Below are 21,785 nucleotides of genomic sequence, written 5' to 3' on the forward strand. Positions count from 1 at the left end.
CTGTTATACCTAAAAGGTAACTTGACATTTTGTTATCAACAGGGTAGGCCCAGTTTTGGTTGGTCCTGTAGTTACACTATAAGAGTCATTGATGAATTTTGACCATCAATAATGAAAGCAGAATTTGAATTTACAGTTTTAAGAAATTTCAAGAATAAAATGATAGAGTACTACCCTGATTGGTTAGCAGGATCAATAACAGGGTGTGTTTTCATTTTTGTTGCATTGTTGTTTTATATGATTTGTATAATTTGAATAAATTTTTATGCAAAAGACCCTGAAAGAATCAAAATATCAAATTAAAATGGCAAGTTCAGTGGCTTTCAAACTTTATTGATTGCAACCACTGTAAGAAACACTTTTTTATATCATAAGCCAGAAACACACAAAAACTTGTGTGTGTAGATATCTAAATATATGTATTATACACCATGCTGTTTATTTAATTTTGTTATTTTACATTTTTAGAAAAAAAATTTTAGCCAAAACCTACTCAATGGATTTCATGAGTCACTTATATCACCATCTAAAGCTTGGGACATATTAGGCTAATTAACAAAGTGAAGACCTGTAAATGGTGAGAAGAGAAGAATTAAAATGTGAAGCAGAGAAACCAGCCAGGGCAAAGAAAAGAGGCACTTCTCCCCAAGACATAAAAACAGATTCTGAGGAATAGATGGAGGAGGCTGAGATATCTCAATTTATGACTTCAATCTGTGCAGTCAGTGAGAAATATGGAGGCATGATGAGTGATTACTGACTCATTTCCACGGCATTAGTTCAAGTCCTCATTATCTCTTACCAAAACAAATATGGTAGAAATTTAACTCTTATGACAGAGTGGCAGTGCTCACACACCCTTAGAAGTTTCCAGTGCCTTCCCAAGGAAAGATCAGACTCTTTGAGCATTAGAAACCCTCTGTAATCTGACTACCTTTCCAGGCTCCAAGCCCTCAACTCCATTCTATATAATGCCAAGTTTGGCATTTCTTGCACTTATCTAGACATCATTAGCAGTCTGCTCTTGCTATTCCCTGAGACAATCCCTGTGAAATCTAATTTATTTTTAAAGGCATTTTTCAAACCCTACCTCTGCCACAAAACCTATCCGTAGCACAGAATGTATTTTGTACCTTTTATATACAACGAACACATTTTACTATACAGAATTATTTCAATCATTCTTTTCAGGAGATGAACATTTACTAAGCATATACTTCATCCCAACACTATGAATAAAAGATAAAAGATATGTGTCCTGTCCCATATGTGTACATATCTGTGTCTCACACAGAATTGTAAATTCTTTGAAGGTAAACATAATGTCTTATTTCTTTCTTTATTCAAGAAAAAGTTAATGAGGGCCCAACTCAATGCTAGGCATGGCTCTTCATACTGGGAATATATAAGTGAACAAAACGGCCCGTGTTTCCTAGCCTTCTGGAGCTTGTATTTTTTATAAGAGAGTAAGATAAAGAAATAGATATATAATGTAATATCAGGTAATGACAAGTACTACCAGGAGAAATAAAGGAGACTCCAGGAACTTAGAGTGATGAAGGTATGATTTTAGATGAGGTGGTCCATGATCTTCACAAACAGGTGAGACTTGTGCAGAAATGTGAATGGTGTGAGCCATGTGAATACCTGCAGGAAGAACAGTCCCCTCAGAGAAAAAAGTCACTGCACTGGCCCTGAGACAGGCCCATGCTTGGCAGACAACAGGAGGCCAGGGTGGTTGGAACAGAGTGAATGAGAAGAGGGGGCTAGGAGATGAAGTCAGCAAAGCTCTAATGAATATCTAACTGTCCTGAAGGCTAAAAATCTTCCAGTGGCAAGAGGTGGCTTGGTACAGGATAATCCAGTGGTGTTATTGATGGAAGCACCAGCAGCATTTGCAGATAGGAGATAAGTGGAGTGTGAGAGAGGAGACACGGTTGACACCATGGTTTTTGGCAGAGCAAATGGAAACATGGAGTGGCTGTTGACTGGGATGGGGAAAATTAGGGAAAGGTCTGGTGTATTTTTGGAGGGGGAGAAACTTACTTTTAGATCTGTGAAGGTAGGCACAATATTTAAAGCCCTTAGGACTAAGTGAGATCATTCAGAGGAGAGAGGAGAAGGGAGCAGAAATCAGAAAACTGAATTGTGAAGCACGTGAAGAGATCAAGGACATGCCATAGATCCAACAAAGGAAACTGAAAAGGAACAACCAATGAACTGGGATAAAAACCAGAAGGAAATGGTTTCCAGGAAGCCCATTTATCTCTTCAGTGTCCATAGGAGATGACACAGAGAGCAGGCTCTGTAAATTTTAAAAATTCTGTTGAGGGGAGTTTGGAATTAGCAGCCATAGGGAAATGTAAAAGATGGTCACCATGAGAAAAGCACAAGGATTTCTGAGTAGCCCTGCAGACGAAATGAGAATTGAGAGAAGATTAGGGAGTTGTGAACAGAAAGAATAGACTCAAGCTTCAAGTGAGATGGAATCCCTACTCCCTCCAGAAGACCTTTTATGTGATATAAGGAAACAGTGCAATCCACCATAATATCATAATTTGAAAAAAATTATATCAACTATTCAAGAATTACTACATTCCTATACATTAAACACTTTATTATTTTTTATTGACATTTCATTGTTTTACTATAAAGAAATGTAATTTAATCATACTGGCTCTTTAGAGTTTCACTTGAAATGTCTAAAATCTGTTTCTTAGAGCCCATATATGTATAAGAGTGTGTGTGTGTGTGTTCGTGTATGCATGCATGTGCGTGAATGCGCATGCACAGATGCAGTCAGTATCAGGCTTTAAATGAATGAGCTAAATATTTGGCAGAGTGTGTCAGTTATAAGTTTATTTTTTGTGAAGGCAAAAATAAATTTGTTGGATAATGAGTTTGTGAGTAGTAGATCAATTTGTTCACATATTTTGCAAAAGTTAGAGCTTATTACTCATTCATGTACTATTGATGTAACGCATTAGAAGACAGTTAACATTAGGTCCTAATGGCACCTGACCAGAAGGAGCTGTGGGCCTGGCCTATACACCTTATTGCGTGTTTTCAGCATCAACTGATTTAGTGAAGCAGCAAAAAGAAAAATGGTGTGTGCAGCATTATCTTTCTGCCACAGATACATGTTTTTAATTTCCAAGTTTCCAATGCATCATTCAGTTTTATCTAATGGGAATGCAGCTGAGAGAAGTTTGTAACAACCCAAAACTACATGCTAATACAGTTTAGTTTTCAAGTCTGTGGAGTCTTTTTTTTTAATGGAATAAGATCATCAGAAATCCTGGAGCAAGACAGACTGGCTGTGGTCTACCAGCATTGTAGTAAAAACATTGGGGAAGTTTTATAAGACCTAATTATTAGAAAATACAATAAAATAGTCATTTTCATAGAAAAAGCTTTCCCTTCTTTCCTCACACTAAATCACATTACTTTGTGTTCAAGGTAAAATGTAGTTTGAAATCTGGATGTAAATTAGAAAAGATATTATTTTATTCCAAGTGAAACATTTATTCACACTTCAGGTCTTGAAGCACCAGTGGCCATTTGGGCTGAGTTTTCAAGAAAAAAAATTATATAGATTTTATGCCCTTTTTTTAACCTGAAAGATATTAAGTAATAGCTATTCCACTATCAGACAATGTGCATAAATTCTAGTCAGATTTTTCTTTTGATTAGTGAACAATAGGACAATTTTGCTGGATGTTTAGTATATTCATGGCTGTCACATCATTATTAAATTCCAGAATATTAACATGCTTTGTGTGATGCATTTTTAATCCATCATAAACCAAACAATATATATTTGTTTACTGTTATTAATGGTTTTTCATTGTGATGTCCTAGCCTTAAATAAGAACTTCAGCAATAATTATAAAGATGGCATTTATTACTACCTAAAAGTATGTCCCAATAACCTTGATAATGGATAGGAATACTATTTTATAAAATAAATGGATTAAACTTTTTTTGCAATCCTTTTCTTTCTGATTCAGTTTCAGCCCCTCTTGTGTCGCAGAAGGACTTGATGACTACCGCTGCACGGCTTGTCCACGGGGATACGAAGGCCAGTACTGTGAAAGGTACCAACAGCCATGAAATGTACAGAGTAATGGTATATAGGGATTATATTGTAAAGGGTCACAATAGGAAAACATTCATTATTTGAAGAACTTCAATATTTGCATATCCTTTAGAAGTTTAAATTACAACGCTTTCAAAACAACTTGTGTATCTTAGAATTTGTCCAAAGAAAGTTGTTTATTTCCACCGTATGTTTAGACTTTATTAAAGATTCCAAACTATTTCACAATTATCTAACTTATGCTTTAGTATATATATGTATAACTTTATATGTAAATATAACATTTTATAAGAATAAATCAATTTTCAAAAGCTTAGCAGTAGTTACTACTAATGAGAAACTGGCTACACTTTTCTTATTTTAATGCACTGGAAAATATTGTCTGGAAGTAACTGAATTCACGTCATTGTTCTGAACACTATGACTACACCAGCAAGTGTATACAAAACTCAAAATATAAATAATATCAAGAATTTTTAATTAGTACCCAGACAATAAAGTATTTGTTATTCAGTTTTCCTTTTCAATAGGCAAACAGTATTATTTAAATGTTTTCTCTTATCATATTGCTTATGAAATCTCATAATGTATGTATACAGCTGTTAAATTGAATTCTCAATGTAATCCAAATGGTAAATTAAGGAGTACAATTCCAAACTGATTGTCTAGAAAAGTTGCAATTAATATCTTCCAGATATATATTTTCTGTAAGATCAGTATCCTGGATATTCAAACTTATCACCACCACTTTTGGTATATTTTAGATATTATCTTTAATATAACAGAGAGTTACTAATGTTAACTACTAACATTATACACACGTGATAGTTTTAGCATAATTGATAGCAGTATAAAAGTTTTAGAAAGATCCATAGACTTCGCTCAATTCCAACAGTTCAGCTACATTCCATTTTCCTCATCTATAATCTCAGGAATCATTGATAGGCCACCTACTTTACACTAATATTGTGACAATAAGTGTGTAAAGGACACTGTCGGTGCCCTGCCTAGGCACCTACACTGAAGCCTTCTCTCCAACAGAAGAGGCAGAAAGGCCTGAATGTTTACCCCCCCTTCCTGCAGTGGCCCATGACTAACCAGCGTGAGAGTACAAAAGTCCAGCTCTTTGGCCCCTAAGTGGAACAAGTTTTGAGATCTTATTTTATGCTCCAGAGCACTCCATGGAATCAGGCTAAGACTGGGACATCACCTGAAATCACACCCTTGATTAGAGTTTTTCTTTTCCATGTCCTGCTTCACCCACTCCTTTGCTAGATTCTCCTAGGAACACTTAAATGATAAGCTTCTTTGTAAATATAAACTAATACTAATTATCAGCATCCACTTAAGAGTCTTGTTTTATATAACCAGCAACAGCTGTATTAATCATGGCAATAAGTAACTAAATAATTAGGGTTAAGCTTTATAAATCTCAATGCAATTTTTATACATTTGTAAAATATATTTCTAAATAAATCCGTATGTGGTAACTCTAAACACAGTATCCAATATTTGCATATATATAAAACAGTGGATTCACAATTTCCATGCCAACAGAAATTAGCAGCAATTAAATAACTCATAGCAACACCAAATCTAAAAATATTTCCATTTGTTCTGAAGATATATACATCTTTTGGATATAGATATAGGTGATACAAGTACATACTTGTTAATACCCACCAGTGAGCTTTGGTATTCGTGGTTAGACTAATATTTATTTCCTGTACCTTTAAACACCAGTAGGATGGTGACTAAAAGCATCGCTGGACACCAAAAAGATTATCTACAGTAATTCATGAAAAAAAATTATCGTATAGCTACATTTATACACTGTAGTTACCATTTTTCTACAAAAAGAAGAAGCTAGAAGGGTACACTAAAATAACAATTATTGTGTTAAAGCAGAATGATTACAGAAAATTTATTTGTTAATATCCAGTAGTATTTAATCGATAAAAGCTGTCAGTTTGTGTAGCATAGAGATGAGCAGGGCCATACAGTATCAAATGTGAGTGACTTAAATTGTTTTTCCAGTCCTCAAACGTTGTTATAGCTTTGCATTCATCATCTCTAACATATAAATGATCAGGTTATATTTCTCTGAAAAATTGCTTTATTCAGCTATATTAAACCAAAGTTCTTGGTTAAATTTTTATTGTAACCTTCCAAATAAATTTGTTCCAGTGCTGAGAGCTTCTTAAATCATTTAAATCATCTTTCGACCTGCCCAGACTGGTCAGGTTAGGTCTAAAACTGCTTAAATTTCTTGAGTATCCCTGTAATATAGAAACCTCTCCTCATACTTTATTTTCAATACTCTTGTAATAAACTCTTTGAACATTTAATCAATCTGAATCTGCTTAGAATACAATTATTTTACCTATAAATGTTAAGAAGCCATTTAAGTGGACTTACTTAAATGCTACTTTCAGTATTTGTACTCTTTCATTGAAAAAAATAATCAAAAACATAAATGTATAAAAGCCTAATGTCACAAATCGTTTTCTTCATGTTTTGCCTGTTCTAATCAGCACAGGGTGAATTAACTTTCACAGTCAGCCATGCAGATTTCACAGTCTCAGGCAGCTAAAGATGGTCTATGATTATCTTGCCAGTATTTATAGCTTTTGGCTCCAATCCCCTACTGTCTCTCAACTTCCTCACATACTTGCCTGTTGAACAAAAATTCTAACTGTTGGTTATATTTACACTGACCATATATAAAACTTGTTGTCCCATCTGGGACACTATATTAAAAACAGGCAGTGTTTTTAGCAATTAAGCCAAAACAACAGGTAATAGGAAATTGTTCTGGGCAAACCAGAATGTATGGCCCTGCTAGCATTGTGTAAAGTTACCAAACTTCCAGTGTCATAACCCGGAGTGAAATACACTTAGGTGAATGGATGCATAGATACATGGAAGAGTCAATTAATGGACTGCATTTAGGGTTCATCCAGTTGGATTCTCTTTCTACTTTTCCAAATCAGTGTTATATATTTTGTTTGCATTATCATTAACCCACTTCCACAGATACACATGAAAAATCCATCTTGAGGAAGATATGGTAAAAAGAAAAGATGAATAAAAGTAAACAGAAAATCTGAGTAGCCTATTGCCACTTAACTTGCCTCTTTTGCCTCATTAGTAAAATTAATGGGTTGTATTATTTGGTTATTTTGAGATCTGAAATTCATGAGTATAGGGAAGCCCAGAACTCAATATAGAATTGCACTCATCTCTAATTATACAAGAGGACTTAACAAAAAAGTTTATGATCTAGAGCAGTCACAGACAAACTATGACCCACAGGCCAAATTTGGCCCATTTCTGATTCTGTATGGCACTCAATTAAGAACTGTTGTTACAGGTCAGCATTTACAATCAATTTGATGACAGGAGGCACTAAATTATAACCCAAATGAAGGATAATTTCAAACCTCAGGAAGAATCCAATTCTTCTCATTAGTAGCCTGATATTACAAAGTAATTTAACATTATTATTATTATTATGTTTTCAATTCCATCAACAACAGCAGAATGCTTTAGAATTTTATTTCTTTTTCATGGCATAATCTTGATTTTTCCTATGTCCTGCAAAGCCTACTGTTTACTATCTGACCCTTTACAGGAAAAGTTAACTAATGTATGGACTCTTGCTATCAGTTTTGTTTCATCAAAACAAAAGACCACACACAACAATGTGGAGACATGACTTGCTATTAACCTCTTTTGCTTTGTCACTGTTTCAATTCAGGTGTGCCCCTGGCCATACTGGCAGTCCAGGCAGCCCTGGAGGCTCCTGCCAAGAATGTGAGTGTGATCCCTATGGCTCACTGCCTGTGCCCTGTGACCCTGTCACAGGATTCTGCACGTGCCGACCTGGAGCCACGGGAAGGAAGTGTGACGGCTGCAAGCACTGGCATGCACGCGAGGGCTGGGAGTGTGTTTGTACGTATACTAACTTTGCTGTTAGTTTTGGAGGCCTTGATTCCAGTTCTGTCTCATTTCCAGTGAGAGAGAGTGACTCTCCCCGCCCGCCTTTTTTTTTTTTTTTTTTTGCAATAGTTAGTTATACTCTTCATTCTTTCTGACACTATCTATCCACCTTCTGCTGTTCACCTGCTGATTGCGTGTCCATCCTGCTGAGCCAAGAACAGCTGAGAAAATCCTCAGTATGCTTTAGTCAGTTCATTGAAAGACCTACAGTGAAGCTCCTGGAGGCATTTTATTTGATTTGTCCATCTCAGGGTTTCCAGTTTTGCCTCAAGTTGGCATTGCCTTTGTGACAGATTAAAGATCTGAGTATATTAAAAAATTTAGAATCTTCCTGAATTTGTAATCGACTGGACAGATACTTTAAGCCTTGAATGACAACTGACGTTTCTTTTCCCAGCTTTTATGAAAATCCATGGGCATACTGCTTCATAATTTTCTCTTGAACTACAAAACCCGTAAGCAGTAACAATGAAGTCAAGTATTTTTACTCGTGTACAGTAAGTGGAGAGCAGTTTGCTCTCTTGCTGTCTCTCTTTTTTTTTTTACTGATTCTGGATTCGCTAGTGCCATATTGAAAGTACATTGAAATCAGTAGCTAAATATAATTCTTGGATCTTGCATACATTCAAATCCAAAATAGGTTATTTATAAATTTAAGGAAGGAGTGCTCTTCTATAGTATTCTTTTCCTCAAGGAAATTTATTTTAGCACCTTTTAGATTTCAACATTTACCTATTTTAATAGTATTTGTGCATGTCAACATTTCTTGTTTTAGCATATTGTTTGAGTCTAAATCTTAATAGTATCTTAAATAGAAGAATTTTTGTTTATGTTCTAGTTTTATAAGAGTTAACCTCAGAAGCTAAAGCTGGATGAAAAAATACACCAAAAAGTTAAGACTGGGTGTTATTTGGGAAAATAGATTTTAAAATCATTTTTTCTTTGTATTTTAACCATCTTTAATGAAAATGTATTACACTGAAAATAAATGTGAAGGTAGGTGAGAGGGGAGAGATTAAATGTACTGTCAAATACATTATATTGTCATATTTAGTTGATAGTATATACACACTAATTCTTCCCAAGTATAATGATATATTTTAATGATAATTAAAGAAGTAGACTATCAAAGTATTTTATAATATTGCTTTCAAGTCAAATAAATTATTAACATGCACATAATTAACTAGATAATATATAGATATTCTTAAAGTAAACAGTCCTTGAATTATTAATCATCACTTTTATTAATTATCCAGAAGCAAACTTGAAATAAAAAGATCATATTAATGTTAAGCACAAAAATTAAACAATAGCACATTAAAATCTGGGGTAGATAATATAATGGGATTATTTGGGGAACATTTCTTTTAAAGAGAATTGACATTCTGCCCATCAACAACAGTGGCTTTTCCATTTATTGTTGATGCTCAATACTTTTTTAACATTTTGAATACATTTATCATTAGAAATCGTAACTCATCTTTTCCCTATCACATATGTGGGTTTCTAATCTCCACTTGTCCCATGTGATATTAACAAAAGGGCCAATCCTCCAGTTACAAAGCTACACCAGCTTTATAATTCTTATTTGCTTTATTCTTGCCCCACAAGGAAATGTATTTATACGGGTGATACATGGTATTTAGTTCAGTTGCTGGACTGGAAGTGTTTATATTCTTTTTGAAAGAATAGCAGTTTTTATTCCAGAAAAAAATATTAAATTATAGGATTGTTTTTGATATCTAGACTCTTTTTCTAAAGCACAATTAATTATCTTATAATTATGCTGTGTAGATTTTCCATATACTGCTCTTAAGCATTAGTGATTTCCACTTACTTCTAGGAATGTTTTCTCTTCACCTTTCATTAAACTAACTCTAAGAATTGTTACACAGAGTATCTTTAGACTTTTCATCTTTTCTCTTCTTCTAAAATTTCTCCTGTTATGGAAAAATATGCCATGATTCTATGATCTTGGCCTTTCCCAGGATTCAGTTTCTACTTCTACTCCTAGTTTTGAAATCAGATAAAATAAGACACAAGTGAGGATGTAATTCTGACTTATTCTCAATTCTCCTTTTAATATATTTCTGTATCCTTAAGCTAAATTAGTGTGAGAGACCAAAAAATGGATTCACCTGGCATGTTTGATCTGCAGGACCTGTTTTAGCACATGTGATCATGGTGGAATTGTATAAGGCCTGGGGGTGAGAGTAAGGGAGGTAGCTTGGCTCTAGCAAGAGAATTTAGATGTAGTAAGAGAAATGTCTGCAGTGCTTCTTGTTAGTATAGTACTGACTACAGGAAATAAACTTTCTCCTATTGCTTAGAATAAGTAAACACTCAGTTTAGTAGCATGTATTGTACAAGAGTTAATTTTGCTTCCTTTAGTTACTTCCCTGGGAAATATAATTTAGACTGATCCACATCATGGATTTGTGTATTTCAAAAAAAAAAAAGAAAGAGAGACAGAAATGCATGATAAATGACCTAAGCCTGATCATTGTGTGCTCTCAGGTAATTTGCATATTGGTGAAAGGAATCTATACACTCACTGTAAATTTAGTTTAGGCTCTTATTTCACAAAGTATATAAAATTCTGCTGAAGAGATCAGGCAAAACAAAGCCAATGCAGGAACTGTGAAAGGACTTCCCTTGGACACCTTGGTCCCTAAAAGATACTTATAGCTTCCGGGGACAGTTGCCAGTGACCCCTGGATTTTACTGGATCCAAAGTGGAATTTTTTGCAGCACACAGGCCTTTTATATATGGATTTTCACTACTATCATGAAGAATTTATACAAATAATCTGTGTCCACATTAGGAACCTATTTAGACATCACAGTCTCTCATAGTTAGTGACCTAAATTCAGCCCCACCATGCAGAGTCAGTTCCTGAGCATAACTAAGCAATTTATTCACCTTCAAATTCCAGGCATTCTCTAAAGTCCCTTTTACCACACAGGGTTCATCATAATAGTAATTTTATTTAAATGCTCACCTTGACTGAGAACTTACCATTTGCCAGGCACTATATTAAGCATTTTACACGTGGTTCTTTTCATTCTTGTAACATTCCCATTCCTTATCATCCCCACTGTGTGATAAGAAAACTGAATTTAGGTAGGTTAAGTCATTTTCTCGGTGACTTTTCAGTAGATCCGTGATTTGAGCATGGGTCAGTCTTACAAATCTTATTTTCTTAACCTCTATGCTGGCTACTGATAAACAGAGAAAGCAAACGTGGTTTAGCCAATATATTCAACGTTAATGAATTCAGCCCTTTATTCATTTACTGCTTCCGTGTTTAGAGCCCATTCTACCTCGATTAAAAATAAATATAAAACGAGCTAAAATTACAAAATGAGAAATTTTAAGTATATGTAATCTCAATAATGACATTTATTTTCTGCTAATCATTGAGACTCCTCTAAGATTTAAAACATTATGGCATTTATGGTAGATTCCTTTTCATCAGAGATTGTCAAGTAGAGACTGTCTTCTATGCAGAAGAAAAGATACTAGCTGGGTGCCCAGATTAACTTCACAGCCTCTTTTTTTCTAAAAGGAATTATTTGGGACAGCTTTACAATGTTATGTATGTTGGTGAGTTCTGAGGAGATATTTTATTAATTTCCCAAATTAAGATTTCTTCTTAATAAGTTAATACAAATCCATCCTCCTCTTTCAACTGTCATTCATAGTTCACATGTCATTTTATAAAATGAGAACAACTAACCTGCCTTCAAGAAACTTAAAAATGAACAAAGAAGCCATTATTTGCTTAACAGTAAAGTTTAGTATTTTGAAACACAAAACTTGGATTTGTTCATATCCTATTTTCTGTAAACTCATATCATTAACACAGAATAACTCATGTGATGTTTAAAATAGATTATGAGTGGCATAGTAAAATGTATTACTCTCCTAGAGAACAGAAATTAAAACTAGTATCTGTTGGCAAGATATTACTTCATAAAAATTGCCTGAAATAGCATTTTATAAATATCAAATTGGTGTTGCCTATTTTTAATCACTGCATAGTGGGGTTTTTGGGATATATCAGCTTTTATTATTTATAGTCACAATTTACTTAAATTCTAACACATATTTATTTAAAATAAAACATACACTTTGCTTGCCAATTTGCAAAAGTGATCATGAACTATGTTTTCTACTTGCAACCTGAGATAAGCCTAGCTAAATGTGGTAATTTTCCTTAACTCTGTAAAATAGGCAGCTTCCAACCACTTGGTGAAACCGGAAGTCTGAAGTTTTATCCTATCTTGATCTACAGAGATATAATCAACATTGTTGTTTTTAATAGCCAGTTGCCACCAAAGATCTGATCACAATAATGCAGAGACCTTTATATATTATCACTAGAACACTATTGTACATTTATAATCAAAAATGATTAATAATGGCAGTGATTGCCCCCTATATATGGGAGCAGAAACAAAATAGAATGTGGTTATCACTGTAATGAAAACAGGACTTACTATTCTAAAAAATGATGATAAACATCAGTTGATCTCCAGATGCTGATTACTGATCTAACACTTCGCTTGTTGTACCCCCTAAATGTCATCCTCTCTCTCCTCGTACTTACTGCTCAAGTAAGTTCTTATTTGAAAGGACAGTAAGTATGTCATAGTTTTCTATAGTCTAAGCTGTGTCATGTTGTTCACATCCAGGTGTTAGGCAATCTATAAAACGTCTTCTGTTCACCTTGTTTGCACCTTCTACTCATTTGTTTTGTTAGTAAAAGATATTTGAGTTTCTTGTTGTCAACCTTAGCATTGGTCCAGGCTAACAATGTGTGGAATGGCAACTATCACCGTGATTCTAGATGATTTTCCTAGTTGTTAGAGATCAGTCTCAGTGGTTTGTATATTATTGAGGAAGCTGTTCTGCTAGCTGATTAAGGAGTTGCACAGTTGAATTATCGTATAGAGACAGCTGATCACTGTTGCCTTTGTTTTCAGCAAGTTTTATTTGAAGAGTAAACTAAACTCTACTTTGATTGCAATTTCTACTCTGGCAAGGCTCAGGAGGTTGTATTGACCTTGAAAGACAAACTAAAATCACATAATCTTAAAGTTGGAAGAAATAAGTAAACTAGCCTAGCCTTCTCTTTTTCTGTGACATCCACAAAACAGACAGCATCCTAATGCAAGGAAGCATGGTGTTATGAAGTGGCTACAGAAGGTATGAAACCTAGCTTGCAATTTGTGCGACATTATTTAATTTCCTAAACCTCATTTTCATCCTCTGTAAAATGGATGTAAAATGCTACATACATGTATGTGAAGTATCTAAGCATAATAGGTGCTCAATAAATTCTAGGCATTGTTATCATCATTGTTATTATGTGACCATTTTTTTCCCCAAAGACCTGATGTTTTGTGCAACTCATCAGTTTCTGATGAAATATTTTCTTTAGTTTAGGCTGACTTTCAGTTTCCTGTTATTATCTCTAATTCTAGGCTCTTCAAGTCACTGAAAACCACTTTTATGGCCACCTTACATTTCTCCTGTCTTTAAGCCCTTCACATGCATTATTTATAGATTCATAAACACTCTGGTTGTGACTGTTTTTCTCTTCTGTAAAATGAGGATATGAATGGTACTTACCTCGTAGAATTGCTTTAAATATTAAGTGAGATAATGATGGCAAAGTATAATACATTGCCAGTCATGTAGTGACTGTTGTGTAGATAAAAACTATTATCCCATTATTATTTATAGTGCTTTCAAAGTTTCCATTAGTGTTTTGAAGAGTTACACCATCTTTGAACCACATTGAAGTTGTTTTCCTATGTATTATATATAGAATTTTATTTAATATATATAAAACACATATATCAATATTTAATATATAAAATATATATATAAAACATATACATATAAAACACATATCATAAAACATATATATAAAACATAAATATCGTTACTTGGTTTGTCAACAAATTCATCAGTCTCAGCTGAAGTCTACAGCTTTCCTCTCTATTCAAAGAAATGACAGGTTAAAAGGTCTTCTTAATGACTCTGGAATCAAATTTTTATTTGAGAAGATATTTATTTTAAAATAGAATGACTAAATACATCTTAATAAGCCCTAAATATATGCTAATGTAAAAGCTTCTTTTTGAAGGGGAAAAAGGGAAGTGAGAAATAGAAAATTCAGATCCAGGGAACCGTCAGTGGCATTCATCTAGGAGAGTTAATTTAACATACACACATTAACACATAATTTTATCTTTTGTTAAAAATGAGTATTTACTCATTTTATTCCTATTTGATTAGAGCAGAGAATTTATGTATCGCTACCTAAAATTGGTTAATAGCTTTCGCCCTTTCAAAAATACTCAGTGTCCTCATTTTAGCTTCAGCTTCTTTGGTTTGGATGCAGTGTGTGATTTTTTTTGTGACAGTAAGCCAGTAGTTATTATGCATGGGGAATCCCGGTAGAAATGCAGTATTTTGTGCTAATTGCTAACAGAAAGATCTGTAATACTGGCTGCATGATTTGCCCCTTACATGTGCCCAGCCATAACAATCTGAATTTAGTACTGTGTTTGTTAATATTACACTAAATTTATCCTGACACTTTTATAGGCAAAGCCTTGGAAACATTTAGTCATGTAAAATATAATCATGGTCTTGAAATATTTGCTTTTGCTCCTGTGCATTTTAGGCAGGATTTCACTTTGTAACCTTATTCGTATTGCTGAATTTGGAGAATGGTTTGGAAAGGTTCTTTGAGGTCCTGATTGTAAGACAGGTGTTAATTTACACTGAGCCATTACTGCACTTTATCAAAGAACAGTTGTTTACAGAATGTGAATATTCCATGTCTCTACACACTCTTCAGAGCTTCCCTATGATAGTAAATTACATTTGGTTTTAATTTGCATTCCATTTCCAATGTTTGTTGCCAGACACTTTGGACTTTTTGAGGGCAAATAAAAGTAGCTTCTGGTGTAAGTGAAATATTTTGTGTCAGAATAAAATAGCAAACCATTATGTAAAGGGCACTTTCCCCATGTGTTTGTTTACCTTATAACTTCATGAGCTAGACTTGTACTGAAGCTTTGAAAAAATCTCGATGGCTGTCATATTCATAAGTCTCTCTGACCCATTCAGACAGATGTTAGTATATTGCTTGGAGCGTACTATAAAACGTACCTTTCACTTATGAAAATGTGCTTGTACTTTGTTCCCCAAAAAGCAAATACAGATACCATAAGACATGGGATAATAATAAACCTTTGGACACAGAAACATAAAATGGAATGTATGAGCCCTTGAAAGAGCAATTAAATACATTTTCATTTCAACAGCTGAAGATGAGGAACCAAAACAGATGGGCAGGGGATAGAATAAATGAGAGAAAAACCAGTATTCATCATGCCTCTTGGCATTCTAGTACACCATAGCGTATTACAGTACATCAGCTCTAGTTCTGCATTCCAGTCCCTGATTTATTCTTGTATGAAGTAAAAACTGAGAAAACGATAGGTACTTTCCTTGGAAATTTCTGGAACCATCTAGTAAGGAATATCTAGCCATGCTGTTATCAACAAACTGATTCAATTCCTTCTTGGAAATAGGTAGGTTATATATTATTAAATAAATTAAAGAATAATTTAATGTTTGCTATCAAAGGCACACACTGCCCTAAAAAGCATGGTGAAACATCCTATTGTCATTACCAAGTATCTTTCAAGATCTGGGAGGTGAAAAAAGAGCAAATTGCTTGCTTACATCCTAGGAACATCTGCCCAAAATACATCTTCACTAGAGGTTGAATGGAACTTTTAAAACAATGATGAACTTGGGCTCAGTGGGAGAAGAACCTTCCTATTCTTCATAATTCCTAATAAAATTATAATTGTTACTACTGCTGTTTTTAACCTATGAATTGCAGCTTGAAAGTCTCTAATCTGAATCACATGTGCAAAACTTCAAAAAGTGTGTCAGTTATTGATTGTATCAGTTATACATTCCAAAGTTTAGTAGCTTAAAACAACAAGTGCATACACTCTCATGATTCTGTAGGTTGGCAATTTGGGCTGAGCTCAGTTGGACAGATCTTCCACTGTCATGCCTAGGGGCTCCCAGATGGCCTCAAGCCCAAATTGGGGCCTCAACTGCCTTTTCCTCTCTCACGTTGCCTGCCTTCCTCAAGGAGGCTAACCTGGGATTGTTCTGCAGGCAGCAGGGGTCCAAGAGTGTGAAAGCAGAAACTGCAAATTTCAATATGTTGCTCTGCCACATTCTGTTGGTCAGAGTATGTTGCAAAGCTAACCCAGATTCAAGGGGAAGGGAAGTAGACTTCACATCTTAATGTGAGGTGCGGCAAAGAAGTATTAACAGTAACCTTTTTTTTTTTTTTTGAGTTGGAGTCTCACTCTCTTTCCCAGGCTGAAGTGCAGTGGCATGATCTAGGCTCACTGCAGCCTCTACCTCCTGGGTTCAAGTGATATTCCTCCCTCAGCCTCCCGAGTAGCTGGGACTAGAGGCACATGCCACCACACCTGGCTAATTTTTGTATTTTTAGTAGAGATGGGGTTTCACCATGTTGGCCAGGCTGGTCTCAAACTTCTCACCTCAGGTGATCTGCCCATCTCAAGCCTCCCATACTGCTTGGATTACAGGCCTGAGCCACCACACCCAGCCAGTAGTAACCATTTTTAATTCTCCCCAGAAATGAGCATCGCTTTGATCTGTCAGTCATGGTGTTGTTTCTTTCCTCCTAAAGTTTTGTGCTGATTTTCTTCCCCTCCATCTCTCCATTACAGCATCCCTTTCCTGAGTCAAAACTGAAATCCTTCAGGCAGGTATCTGAATAGCCATTCTTGTTGATCGAACAGTCTCTGCCTCTGCAATCACAAGATAGTTCTCTTTCTCTCTCTAAACCATTGTTTTTAATGTATTCTCCTGTTCCTCGCACATCTGTGAGGTTTTCTATCTTGTTCTCACATTCAGAAGTTTTCTTCCGGCCAACCCCAACCTCTTCCCTCTTCCCCTCTCTCTTCTCTCCTAACATTCTACCTCCCTGATCTCACCATTTCATGTACTTGGGCACATGCCATGCTCAAACATGAACCCCTGCCATTCTCTTTGTCCAAAATGTTTTGATACCCTTCTTTCACAAAAATATTAGCCCACAAATATTTACTGAATGTTAACTGTGTACAAGACCCTTTCCTAGGCACCATAACCAAGGTGTTTAAGGTCCCTTCTTTAATGAGGAAGAAAGAATATGTAAATAAATAAAGTAATAATGTAGCCCAAACAGGTATGAGTGTTAAGAAAGCAAAGGAAATGCAGTAGTGACTGGCGCAGGGTATAGGGCTGGGGGTGGTGGGGAGTTTCAGGTAACAGTAATTTTAGAATCATCAGGGACTTGCCCTCTGAAAAAGTGACACTTGAGCACTTGACCTGAACACCCAGGAACCAGGTGGGAGAAGACCAAGGGAGAAGAATTCTAGGTAGAGAAGACAGCAAGCAAAAGGACCTCTTCCAAATCCTTGCTCCCTTGAAGATTGAGCATCCCTATAATTTATCACCTGGTCCAGTGGTTTTATCCTTTGGCTACATGGTTTTTCAATTCTGGAATATTTTAAAAATACAGTGGCTCACGCCTATGATCCCAGCACTTGGGGAAGCTGAGGTGGGAGGATCACTTGAGGCCAGAAGTCTGACATCAGCCAGGGCATCACAGCAAGACCCCATCTCCACATTAAAAAACTAGCTGGATGTGGTGGCATGTGCCTGTAGTCCCAACCACTCGGGAGGCTGAGGCAGGAGGATCACTTTAGCCCAGGAGTTTGAGGCCGCAGTGAGTCATGATCACACCACTGTACTCCAGCATGGGTGGCAGAGCAAGACCCTGTCTCAGAAAAAAATAAAAATAGAAATACTGATGCTTAGACCTTACCACAGACCCATCAAAAATCACATTCTGTGGTGGTGAGGAGGGAAGGAGCCCAGGCATCTGTATTTTATAAATCTTCATGCGATTCCAATGGGCAGCCAAAGGTGAGAACCACTGATCCACACCAATGTTGTCACATTCTAATGTGCAGAGATAATGTGGGACGCAGATTCTGATTTCCTAGATCTGGGGTAGAGCCCGATTATACATTTCTAATAAGCTTCCAGGTGGTGCCAAAACTGTTGGTCTGATTGCTACTCAAAGTGTGGTGCACAGACCAACAGTATCAGTATCACCTGGGAGCTTGTTAGAAAAGCACATTCTCAATCAGAGACTAAGAGAAACCAGGTGATCAAATCACCTCCTAATTCAGAAATACTGGGGGGTGTGGACCAGCCCTCTAGGATTTCCGAAAGTCCTACAGGTGGTTCTGAGGCCCACTAAAGCTTGAGAACCAGACTGTGGATCTTGGTGTTTAGACACAGTCAATTTGGCACTTAATTGAGTTCTATGTTGTGTTTTCTGTAATTGTTTAATGTGGACAAGTCTGTTGAAGTTTGCATTGAACGGGGCTATGAAGCCAAAATAATCTTTTCCTTTTACTTGGTTTCCATGCAGTGCAAATTTGGTTTCATTCTGGCTAGGAGAAGAGTAAGAGATATAGCCCTAGTTCCAGACTTCTGCTCTTGCCTCCAAAGCCTCTTTGTTCATTCAGCTTGTGAAGCATCAGGAGCTTGCAAAGCCCCTGCAGGTGACGCTCTACAGTTGTCACCTGCAAGAAGCTGCAGGTGTCACCTGCAAGAAGCTGATTTATTAAAAGCCCTGCCAGGGCAGTTTAATCCCTGTGAAGTGATATTGTAACTCACCTCTAGCTGCTGTCCTATCAAAAAATCACTCTCCGTCCTCCTTCTCTTTGTTTACAAGCACCAGTTAATGGTTTTCTCTCCATTAAGCAGCTCAGGGGACTGCTGTTTAGAGACCTAATTGAATTCTTGCCAAGTTTGGGCATGATCCAGAGCTGCTCCAATTCTCGGTATTTTCCATGCTATGTATTTTCCCCTATTCTAACATGTATATAGCATTGATACCTGTATCTGCAGAATGTAAGAAATTGTAACTGTATACATGAGAGTATATTATAAATGCAGTAGTTCCTGCTCCTTGGCATGCAGATACACCTCATTACTCTGCAATGCAAAACTAAAAATATACATGTTTTTTAAATCTGCTAAAAGAATCAATATATGTTAATTTTGGAAATTATACTACTATTTATGAGATCTATTCCATAATGAAGAGTCAACAATCCATTTGTCTCTCTACCAATTCTACCACCTATCCTGGCCCCTACCACCAAATTTGAATAGTACCTCTTTGATGGCGAAAAATATTATGGTGAGTGTATTAGTCCATTCTCGTATTGCTATAAAGAAATGCCTGAGACTCCGCAATTTGTAAAGAAAACAGGTATAATTGGCTCATGGTTCCATCAGGCTGTACAGGAAGCATGGCTGGGGTGGCCTCAGGGAACTTTCACTCATGGCAGAAGGCAAAGCTGGAGCAGGCATCTTCACACAGCCAGAGCAGGAGGAAGTGGGGGCTGGAGGTGGCACACACTTTTAAATAACCAGGTCTTATGAGAACTCTGTCATGAGAACATCACTAGGGGGGTGGTGCTAAGCCATTAAAACCACTCCAGTGATTCAATACCTCCCACGAGGCCCCATATCCAGTATTGGGGATTACATTTCAATCTGAGATTTGGATGGGGACACAGATCCAAACCATATCTGGTAGAATATTAGCATTCTTGGCCACTTAAAGAATATAGTTTTTCTAGCCTTTAGCAATTATTCATCTATAAGACTGAAAGAGGTTAATCATCAAAGTAGGGATTTGTGAGACTGCATCTAATCATGGGTGGTAATAGACTGAAGGGATAAAGAGGAACAGTAGGCAAATAAATAAGTCAATAAATATTATCATAAAAAACACTATAGAAAGAAAAGTTATTTTTATTTTGACTTTTTATTTTTTTTTTTGAGGTGGAGTCTCAGTCTGTCGCCCAGGCTGAAGTGCAGTGGCACAATCTTGGCTCACTGCAACCTCTGCCTCCCAGTTTCAAGTGATTCTCCCGCCTCAGCCTTCCGGGTAGCTGAGACTACAGGGGCCCGCCACCACGCCTGGCTAATTTTTGTATTTTTAGTAGAGACAGGGTTTCACCATGTTGGTCAGGCTGGTCTTGAACTCCTGACCTCAGGTGATCCACCCACCTCGGCCTCTCAAAGTGCTGGGATTACAGGCATGAGCCACCGTACCCAGCCTTCTTTAGACTTTTTTTTTTTTTAATTATTCTACTCAATAGATACCAAGCTAAAAATTTATATACTTTTTGAATGTGTAATACATAAAGCATGTGGAGGTCAAATTACTATGACTTTCTCCAGTGCAATCTAATGGGGCACCACACATTTAGACTCTGGAGCATGTTTTATTCCCTGTGGACAGGTTCCTTTCGATTGCTCATGTAGGGATTTAGGGGGTATTTTTAATGTTATATTCTATGCCTTAAAGGAAATCTTCAATACTTGTGCAATACACTTTTTCTCCCCAAATCTATTTGCTCCTCCTCTTTGGTCCCTCAGTTTATATTATCGCCTCTATTTCAGGTTCTGGGCGACATGCATATCTGTTCTTTTGTTGTTGTTCTTATCTTTTCTCAACCATCATCCATTTGATAGCATTAATATTCTGAGATGAGTAGTTTCATCTTCCATGGAATTATTCTTGGACCATAAAATATTTCATAGCTGAATTCTTTGAACATCTGCCTGGGATGTTTAGCAGAAGTAACTACTCTTTGTCGCTTCTCTTTCACAGTTTGTGGAGATGAGTGCACTGGCCTTCTTCTCGGTGACTTGGCTCGCCTGGAGCAGATGGTCATGAGCATCAACCTCACTGGTCCGCTGCCTGCACCATATAAAATGCTGTATGGTCTTGAAAATATGACTCAGGAGCTAAAGGTAGGTTGGTGCAGTCACAAGCAAGGGTCAGGGACAAGGTGACAGAAGCTTCACAAGCAGTATTGGCCGTAATTGGTAAATGTTCTTCCCACAGCCCCAAATCAAGGGACACAACTGTTAGGGAAATTCAGAGACTTTCTTAACCAGTGTTTTTCAAACTCAAGAACCATAATATACAGATTTCTATTAAGGGAAAAGAGTCTCATGTACCCCCCAGTGTCTGGCCTAAATCAGTTTTATTATGTCACTTAAATATGTGCAAACATAAAATCAGGTATAAACTCTTTATACTTATAGCTCTATAAAATTAAAACAAATTAATCCTTACAAAACCAATAAAATTCAAATTAAAAACATTAATATAAAGTAACATGATTTTGGCTGAATGGAAATTGCTGCTTGCAACAAGAATAGGATATTGACTATTTTCATACAGTTCTTCCACCAGAGGTGATGTGGTAACTCATTTCTCCTACCTTACCACATTTGAACCACAGAGCCCCCTACAAAGGGTCCTGAAATGAATGTGAGCATCACTTGACAAGTTTATGTGACTAACGTGCTCAGTCTGCCATAGGCTCAAACACACAGGCAAATGTAGACACTGAGATCGGGTGGCCATATTCATCTCTCAAGTGCCTAGCCTGGGATCCAGAAGTGCTTACATTAATATTTAAGGTTATCATCAAAATGAAAACACATGATTAGAAT

The 21,785-nt window shown here is 36.3% G+C and overlaps 1 protein-coding gene across 6 annotated transcripts in view; it reads left to right on the plus strand.

Annotated features, from left to right (window-relative positions):
* Positions 1-21,785, plus strand: part of LAMA2 (laminin subunit alpha 2) — a 631,365-nt gene that overhangs the window by 460,945 nt on the left and 148,635 nt on the right. For all 6 annotated transcript variants that reach the window (XM_055391635.2, XM_055391626.2, XM_055391631.2 and 3 more), the window contains 3 exons: positions 4,011-4,097; positions 7,860-8,053; positions 20,932-21,074. In XM_055391635.2, the coding sequence (XP_055247610.1) occupies positions 4,011-4,097; positions 7,860-8,053; positions 20,932-21,074 (424 nt within the window). The remainder of the gene's footprint in view (positions 1-4,010; positions 4,098-7,859; positions 8,054-20,931; positions 21,075-21,785) is intronic.

The sequence above is a fragment of the Gorilla gorilla genome, chromosome 5 (assembly GCF_029281585.2).
Source record: "Gorilla gorilla gorilla isolate KB3781 chromosome 5, NHGRI_mGorGor1-v2.1_pri, whole genome shotgun sequence".
Taxonomy (NCBI): domain Eukaryota; kingdom Metazoa; phylum Chordata; class Mammalia; order Primates; family Hominidae; genus Gorilla; species Gorilla gorilla.